Below are 9,559 nucleotides of genomic sequence, written 5' to 3' on the forward strand. Positions count from 1 at the left end.
TTGGCCATACCAGTACATCTACATACACACAAAGGATTACACTATGTATTCAATTTGGGCTAATGTACAAATACCACTGCTGATCTGATGTTAATCTTGCCACAAATCCAACATTCCCTCCCAAAAATTTCAAAATTGTGTAAGTCATTAATTGTGAAGGCAAGCGCCATTCATTTTTAAATAGGTGGGTCTACCGCAATAGAAGAGATACTGCTGCAACAATACAAGTGAAACAAAGAAAATAGGAAAAAGGCTGTTGTTTCAATCATACAATGCCTCTTGCCAAGCTTCCTGTGGAATCGCCACGGGTTTCGAGAGTGTCTTTTTTTCACTCTAAATAGACCAGGGGATGCTGGGTGTTGCGTTCTCGCTCCCTTTCTCTTTTTTGGTTCTTTTTAAAACTACTCATAATTAGACGTTGAAACCCAAAACCCAAAACCAAAAACCCCAGCCAAAAGTCTCCAGGCCCCAGGAATTATGGGGCCAGGGGTGGCGTCAAATATCTTAACATTCATAAGTCTGAGGCAGTAAATAAACCCGGCGGATTTACGGCCCTGCAGCCCTATGCCAGAGTGCTGGCCGCCCAGCCCCCGCTCCCTCTCTTTCCTCTCTGCATACCTGTTGAGGTGTGATGTTAGCCAGCAGCACTGAAGTTAACCCGTCGCCTTTTCAGAAAGCCCCATGTTAGCATGAGCATCTGCACAATCGCAGAGAGAGAGAGGTGCAGGGAACAGCATGGCACCCGGAGTTAGCTGGCCAGGCCATTTCACCAATTCAACCTGTTCCCACTGAACCAGCAGGCCTTTGTGTGAGGTTGAGAAAGGAGGGAGAAGAAGGAATGGAAGGACGAGGGGAAGAAGAGGGCAGGAGGCCTAACACCCTGGGCATAACGTCATGTCAAATTGCTAAATTATCCCAAATTGTACAGCTTTTTAGATTTAGGTGGTTGGAAAAAACAAACTCACGCTCGTTATAGCTGTCTGAGGTCAGACAGATTATAGTAACCTCCACACATTCAAACACACACACACTCACACACACAGACTCACACAAAAAAAAGACATGCAGTAACAGAATCACAGGAAGCATGGAAAGGCATGCCCAAAATGTCAAGATCATGGCCAGTTGACAAAAAAAAGAGAAATCAAGTGGCAAGGCTGTAACATCACTAACATCACAATCATATCACATTGGGCCATTATATGTCTAAAAGTATGGAAACAACAAAAAAATATTGCACACATGCCAAATCATGAATTCCAATAGTACTGAACCATCTGTACCAATGAGACCCAAAATTGATCAAATGAGAAAATTGGATTGAGGAGAAAAAGCAACCGACAAAGCCTGCTATATCAAAGAACCACACAATAATGGAGTGAGCTAGCCATTTCTAATCACAGACACAGTACCAGTTATATTCTGTAGCCTTCCTTACTAGTTAGGGAGGAAGACAGATAATCAATGCCCAGGTGAATTATTGATGCTATACATTTATGAATACAACAGCCACACAAAAAAAGCACTAATGGGTGGACACACACGGTGCTAAATGTAACCGACCTGAGAGGAGGGTTGGGTTAGTGCACTAGGTAAACCATCATAAGCCAAAAAGGCATGATGTGATCTTGAATAAAGCTGTACTGAACATTTATAGTGCATTTGATCACGTTTGCAACGTCTCCTTGCATTGTGAACCAATTAAAAACGGATCACTGGGTTTTTCTAAAATGTTATTTTTGCAGATGATCTTATCTTGCATACAGGGAGGTGGTGGAGTATGGAGTAGACAGAATGACGGAATGACAGTGTGTAACAAAACTGATCAAATAGGCTACTATGAAAACCTTCCAAGTTTGAATTACCTCTGACAACCACTGAACTAATGGGCACAAGGAGGTAGACTGTACACAGACCTGATATCAGATTTGAGACATGTACAGCAGCATCTTCTTACACTGCAAGGGCATTCCATGACTTTGCTCATATCAGTTTGGTATATAAGCATATTCTAATGTGGAAGTTATGTGCGCAAGCACTGGACCTGGCACTATAGTGAACATGTGCAAAAAGAAAATAACCCATTGAAACAAATAGCCAGCTAAAACCCAGTGTGGGTGTGTGCACTGATGGGAATAAAGGATGACTAGTCCTGCAAATGCACCAGTATTGTGAACATGAGGGACACACTACTGCGTAATAATGGTAAAGAATGTCAAACGGTCACAAATATGCACAAGACACATTTAATAAAAACACCAAATCATAAAATATACAAATAGCAAGATAATTCGGTAAGATGTAAATAAAGTGTCATATATGTGCAATTATTTTGTAGACATGTTATAAGACATGCTTAAAATACTTACATGTGTCAGACAGAAAAGGGTGCATTACATTGTCTAGCACATGTGTGTTCATTTTGAAGGTGTGTGTGGTGCACTAAATTGAGGAAACAAATATCAGTTTCATTACCCAGAGGTATATGTGGGGGTAAGATCATATTTCCTAATGCCTGGTCTTTGCCTTAACCTTGTAAGATGAGATGACAGGTCCTAAAGCAATGACTTGTAATTGCAACCATAATTTTTTTTTTTTTTTTTTTTTAAGGTTTAGAAAATTATCCGGCCTAAGCATTGCTATTGCCCAGTGGGACTAGGAGGTGGCGAGTAAACGAGTAAGTATACATAATTATAGCTGAGCTGATTGCCTCTAATAAATAACATGAATTTATTTATAAATAACATTTTACATGGCACATGCTTTTAAGAGCGATGGTTTACCCATTACAGGCTAGCGTGGTATACATGGGCTACAACATGTAAAAATCAAACAATTTCCAGCCTATAAATAAATTATTTCAAATTTATTTAAAATGTTTGAGGTAAAAATATTAATGTCTGCATATTCAAAGTAACTGTCAATGACAGGCCTCTTTCAGCTAATGTCAATGCAGTTTGACAAATGCAAATTACATAAATAAACTAATTAACACATTGGCTTTGTTTTTATAAGGTCCTTTCTCAATGCTTTTCTGAGTTTCCTTTATGTTGATATATTTATAGAAACTTGTGTTAGGTGTTGTTATACTGCCCTAGGATTTAAAAAAAGTTTAAACGGGTCATGTGTTAAGCGTTAAAGAAAAAAACGTTTTCAATTAGGTTGTAGCGAACGTAGCGAAGGCTCAGTACAACATTATATTAGGGGGCGGTATGAAATCAAAGCCAGAGATAGCCTAACAAACACTCACATAATAATACAGTAATAATAATAATAACAATAACAATGCTAATAATAATAACAATAATAATAATAAAATCAAGAAGAGGCAGCATAATATTAATAATTTTCAATTGTCCACTATAAACTGCTATGTTATTATTGAGATTAATGTTCATATTTTGTACTATAATTTGATCACAGGTGTACAAAAAAATAGATTATTCATCATGTGCGCATGACCTTGCATACCATTTGTTTTATTTGAGGTGATGGAAATGAATTGATTATCCCTATTCCTAGAATGCTACAGAGAAACATGCAGGCACACTGTTGCAAGCGACATGCATGCCATTGTACAGTTCATGAAAAGTTGCGAAACTTCTGTCTACATTTAACAGCTAAACACACCTAGCTGGGTGTCAATGCGCGTTTGTTCAAGGCTACGTGGGTCGTGTGTGTCCATTAATGTACGCACATCGGTGTAAATAAATGAACTTACTGTGCGAGCTGTTGGAGAAAGTGATCCATTCGGAAGGTACGGGCTTGTAAGATCGGGGATCATTATAAATGGATAGCCCGGGTACGGTGGGCTCTTGAACAGCCCTCCATCTTGCCTTTTCGCAGCTAACATGGCGGGGGGAAAGAAGAAAAACTTTTATAAGTGCCTTGACAACTTTTATACATCTGAGATTTTAGAAGAAACCCACTCGGCACGCTCATATGCCATTGTGTACAAATCTAAGAGACAGACAAGCAGAAACTCACCCTCCTCTAAACTTTCTCTTGTTTTGTCTCTGAAAGTTTCAGACCTAGGCGGAGGCCGTCTTTCCGCCTTGAAAAACAACGAAACACAGGGGTTGCATTAAAGAAAAACATAGGGAAATCATTACTTTTATATACCGTGGTTGCTCATTTCGCGCACAATAAGTAAATGTTTGTAAACTACGAATGCCCAATCGATTCCGATTATTTCACTTACCTCCGAATCTGACGAGCTGTTTTGATTTGTTTCTGATTCATTTACAAGAGAAGATTTGACATCTGCTAAATCCCTTTCTGCCGATAAGTTCTCCGAAATTTTTTCATCCTGCTCCCCTTCGTCTTTGAAGGAAATCATTTCATCGTTCGCACCCAAATCGTCCCCTCCACCGCCGTTGAGCTGCGGCATTTTCCCGAGCAATTTTGGGGGGCAAAAACACAAAGTTTTAAACCCTTGATCTTGGTGATCTAGAATCCGAGTTAAAGTTTAGAGTCTGTATTGGCGTTTTCCAAGCACTGGCGGTTTATACAAACTAAAAAGAGGGGAACCTTGGCAGAAAAAGAAGCCGGAGATGGAGCTGAGCCGCTCGGATTGAGTGAGTTGAAGTTGGTCGGAGTGGTTTTCAGTTCAAAGGCGGCGCTGATTGACAGATAGAGAGGGATGGAAATAGAGAGAGTCTGGATTCAGGATTATTGACAGGGAGAAACACACAAGAAACTAATGAGATTCAAAAAAGGGAGGGACTTGAAGTGACGTTTTCATAAATAGGGAGAGAGAAAAAGGCTGGAGGAAGACGACGGACGAGTGTGCAGTTCGAAAAGCGGGTGAGGAAAAGGCAGTTTTGGTGAGGAGCGCGGGACAGTGAGGCGCCCCTGTTTGCTTTTGTGCTGTTATAGCAAAATAAGCGAAAGACTGGAGTTACTTGTAAATACGGATTCAATATATGGGCGGTCTCCCGCTGAAAATGAGTAGAGAGCACTTCCTTATTTTCTACAGTTTCAATGTAGCAATTTTGAAAAGTCACGACATAGGGGCCAAAAGTTTACCGCGCATGCTTTCCAGAATGAACTTGAATAAGCCTATATCCGATCAACATTTGCTTCGGGTAGGCTATGAAGCAGTATGAATACCATTTTGATCACTATGACAGCTTGAAGCCTTTCCTTCTTTTTTCTTTAACCCTTTTAAAGCAAGCTATAATATATGTCAATTATATTGGACATTTTGTTGTACATTTCTCATATCATATTGCATAATCTTCTATTCTAGACTATATCCTCAATTAGGTTGCATCCATAGCCTATGCATTTTCATTAAAACATGTTGTTCTCCTTAATTAAGACAGGCCTATATTTGCATGGAGTGTGAAATATAAAGGACGCGACGATGAAGGTACAGACGTGCTCTAACAGTCTGCACACCGTTGGGAAGACTACAGGCAGGGAGGGTCTAATGAGGCCGGAGATTTAGGACTAACCTGTAGCCTATTCATTATAAAAGAACAGACAGGGGCTTGGTAAATGTGTGCTAGGTTCTTTTCTCCATCTGACAGATTTCCAAAGCACAGTAAAAAAAAAAAAAAAAAAGCCACAAAAAATAACTGTACAGCTCATTTGTGTCATTGGTGCAAATTCTTAACGGCACTCGAAAGAAATGTTTCATTACATTATGGAGCAGGTTTATTTATAATGGTCATCCAGTGGTTTTAATTATACGTTTGGCTAGACATTTTTAGTACAACAATTTAATGAATTCCACGCTAAAAATCTACAGTTTGTGTAAAAAAAAAAATGAAGCTCTAGGCCCACACCAGGTCACAGTCAGTTGACAGTAGTTTACTACGGTGTAGTGTAGGAATTGCCTATCGTAGTCTTCGTTGGACTTAAATTCTATTGAGTATATAATAGCCTACCGGAATATGTGACTGCAGTCCTGAAGTCCTCCATGTTTATCGCAGCTTGTTTTCACACCTTCATCTCCCAAATGTTGTTCAAAAACAGCAACCTCTGGAACTCAAAACATGTCATTTATTCTATCAACCTCTTTGGGTTTCGCGCCACAAGTTCCAATCAGGGTCACGCGGACATCAAACGGCAGATGAATCTCATTAATGCGATCAAGCGTTTGAATAAATTAAGAGGAAAAACAAAACGACCGCTTCGGATTTGATCTTTTGCACTATTTTCTTTATTTAGGCTTACCTTAATTCTCAAATTGAATTATTCAATTGTATATCTCTACTTAAGCCTAGGGTTCCTATTTTGATGACCGCCCCCCCCCCCCCCCCCCCCCAAACAAGGTGTCGGTGGTAGCCTATGAAAAAAGCATTGTGAAAATATAAGCAGTTTAATGAATAGGCTATAGCTGACCCTCACCTCTCACTTGGCTGCTCCAGAAAGACCACTGTTTGTGTGTGTGTGTGTGTGTGTGTGTGTGTGTGTGTGAGAGAGAGGGAGAGAGAGAGAGTAGTCCACTGGGGCTCCAAAAGCCTGGGAAAGCTATGTTTTATTTAATAATCATAAAAGTGATGTTTAATAAATCATAAAATGTTTTTTCCAGAAAAACAAAACAAAATATATAGCTATAGTAACACAATGTTTTTTCAAAAAATTGCATAATATGCTTGTTTTGAGTCTGTCTTCCACTCAGTTGTCAAAATACTGTGTTGACAAACATTTATTTCACATAGACCTACTGCATGACAAAGATAAGGGCTATATAATGAACCTGTAGCCTATATTGACTCACTTAGAACAGGCTTCTTTAAAAGCACATCCTTCTGCAATATGATCACTGATCTGGCATGACTGGATCAGCTGAAAGCAATATGGTGGAAACCTACACAATATTATCAAATTATTGAGTTCCTGTAGCAAAGGAAGGAAGGAAGGATGCATTGGAGGGGCTGGAGGGATTATAAGGATGCTTTTCTTAGGTAATCCTGTATGTCTGTGTAGCTGCAGAGAAGAGGCACCCCACCCCTCCCAGCTCTACAAACCTGGAGCCCACACAGACCAGACCAAAGCAGCGGAGTTCCAAGCTCGCCCCTTCCTGGATTGCCTCAGCAGGTGCCTGAGAGTTTATTGGGGTGTGTGGAGTGTTACCATAATTTTTCTATGGAGGAGTGTTATTAAATCTATAGGATTTATAAATTATCTTACATTTTCACCACTTCATACAGCAATACACGCTACTGTATTAGATCACCCACTCTTCTTTCCTAGATATTACAGTGAAAATAGTCCTAGTGGTCCTTACAGCCAACCTCGGGCAAGATATTTCTGCACACATGCTAAACTCTTTGTGCAAACGGTTAATTACCCACAATGCCTCCATATTCTCAACCATGCAGGCTGAAATGGCTCTGGTCTCAATTAGCATATTATAGGGTCTGTCTACCTCTTGTTTTCATAGTAACAATATGTGCATTTTAAAGCCCTGTTTAATAGTAACTACAGCTTGATTCATGCCATATCCCCTCTGAGCCAGATGAATAAAGCAATATAAAGATGTCTGTCTTTAACAAGTGGAACTTGGCATTTAACCTTCTTTTTTTTTGCATTTAGTCAATTGCAAATTCCCCCCATTGTATGGGGAGGCGCTGCTAACCATTTCAGCGTTTTTTCCAGTACAGTTCAGATGAATTATATCATATGAATAATGACATGGTTAACCACAATTATGTGTTTCTAATGGCTCTCCACATTGTGTAAAGGACAATAATGGGGAAATTGATTTAAAAATGTATTTGATTATGCAAAGATCCTTTTATGATGTATATTCATCATTATTGTAAAAGCAAATCTGACCACAGAAATAACTTGTTCCAAAAGCTGGTTCAGTGAATGTGGTTATTTAATGTTTCCTGCCAGTGTACAGTACAAACATACAATACAACTCACAAAGCTGAAAAAATACAGAACGTATTAGGCCTACAGAAAAGATAACATAAGTATAACGTGGGAGAGTAAGTAGCATAAATGACCACATATGTCTTATGCAATCAATACTATCGCCATGCCACAATTTCTTTAACAATCTGTTTAACCAAGCATTTGTAGTTTCATTAGATTATTGAACACTATAAATTAATTCCTCAACCTATATATGCACTCTGTACAAAGGAGAACATTATATTGGCATAAGAATGTTTCTAAGTAAAAAGCACAATATGAAGATGAGATGTCTTGTGCAAGTAACAGGTCAGACTAACACGATAAATGGCAACATTCTGGTTTATTAGTTCTACTTCTAGTTCTACTTCTACGTCGGTAGGTATTGGCTGCTGGCAACACCTGCCTGTCTCCAACCCGTCCACCGTTACAAAACAGTGCGTCGTGGGAACCGTATTAGAGGAACTAAGTGAACTGCCTCCTTCATCCAAAACAAACAGCAGGCTTTTCAAAAATGAATGTGATAGTCATTAATCAGTGGATGACGCAGACCTGGAGCTCTCTAAACATAGAACCCACCTGAGACAGGACTGCAGGGCCTGGAGCTACAGTACACAGTCAGGGCATGTGTTTGCTGTCCTCAAGCCCTGTGGTCACCTCCGATATGTCAGCCAAGGCACAGCAGCGTACTCCTGTCCGTCAGAGAAATCGTCTCGTTGGACGGCGAGCCAAGCTCTGGCTTGTAAACGTTAGGTAATGGTCAATAGTAGGTCAATAACACAGAATGTTTGTGTTGGGTGGTATTGTATTTTTATGGTACTGAATGAGAAGTGAAAACCTATGGAGGCCTACATCATAGGATTATATATGGGTTAGTGCAAAATTTGACGATTCACACCACCACATTCTGGTGGTCTTATTGTCAGCAGTCAGAATATGAGAGTATTGTCTTTGCGGGAGAGTGACTCAAGTTTATTATTAAGTTTGTTGGTTTTGTCTGGTCTTATAACAAATATGTGCAATCGTTTATAAAGATGCTGACACGGCTTGTAGCATTAGGCTTCTACTGACAGCAGGTCAGATGTGGGACTAGACATTACCACAAAGAAAACTGATGGAGAAGCAGCCTTTTTGTCTCTTCTAATCTTTTCACAAATCTCACAAACAACCACGTCCAAAGAGACGCAAAAGAGCCATGTGCAAAATAACAGTTATCCTGACCCCCACTTTGTGTTTCGGACAAAAAAGGAAATCCCTCTTGTAATAATGGGCTTGTGTTTTGGACCACACTACCGCTATGGTTTTCTGAGATGAGGACCTTATCTCAGGAGCTTCCTTAGGAAGCAACAGCAGGTCTTTGACCAGGAGGAGAAAACCAGGAACAATGTTTCAATGACATTCAGAAGAATGGCCCATAATTACAACCATACTGAGAGCAATTTTCCCTGTTTGTTGATGACAAGTGTGTACGTATGTGGTGATGGTGGAGGGGGGTCAGATAATGAGATTTCCATACAGAGGGGCTTAATTTAAGATATTTATTCATTGTCCACATCACGTGTTTGCGTTCTCCCTCTTTCGCTCTATCCCGTTCTCTCTGTCTCTCTCTCGCACTTTGTGGAATTGTTTTCCAATCACATTTGTATATAGAAACATATGATGAACAGTAATGGTGCTCTCACAT

At 39.8% G+C, this 9,559-nt stretch overlaps 1 protein-coding gene across 34 annotated transcripts in view; it reads right to left on the minus strand.

Annotated features, from left to right (window-relative positions):
• The window catches only part of LOC139376504 (transcription factor 7-like 2), a 101,082-nt gene extending 96,391 nt beyond the window's left edge, over positions 1-4,691 (minus strand). For 16 of the 34 annotated variants that reach the window (XM_071119164.1, XM_071119172.1, XM_071119159.1 and 13 more), the window contains exons 1-3: positions 4,202-4,689; positions 3,988-4,054; positions 3,722-3,846 (exon numbers count right to left, since the gene is read on the minus strand). In XM_071119164.1, coding sequence (XP_070975265.1) covers positions 3,722-3,846; positions 3,988-4,054; positions 4,202-4,390 — 381 coding nt within the window. In that variant the 5' untranslated portion in view covers positions 4,391-4,689. Of the gene's footprint in view, positions 1-3,721; positions 3,847-3,987; positions 4,055-4,201 lie in introns of all 34 variants that reach the window. The other 18 variants (XM_071119177.1, XM_071119169.1, XM_071119163.1 and 15 more) reach the window with 2 other exon arrangements.
• Between the last annotated feature and the right edge of the window lie 4,868 nt (positions 4,692-9,559).

This window comes from Oncorhynchus clarkii, chromosome 20 (genome assembly GCF_045791955.1).
Source record: "Oncorhynchus clarkii lewisi isolate Uvic-CL-2024 chromosome 20, UVic_Ocla_1.0, whole genome shotgun sequence".
NCBI classification, from domain to species: Eukaryota; Metazoa; Chordata; class Actinopteri; order Salmoniformes; family Salmonidae; genus Oncorhynchus; species Oncorhynchus clarkii.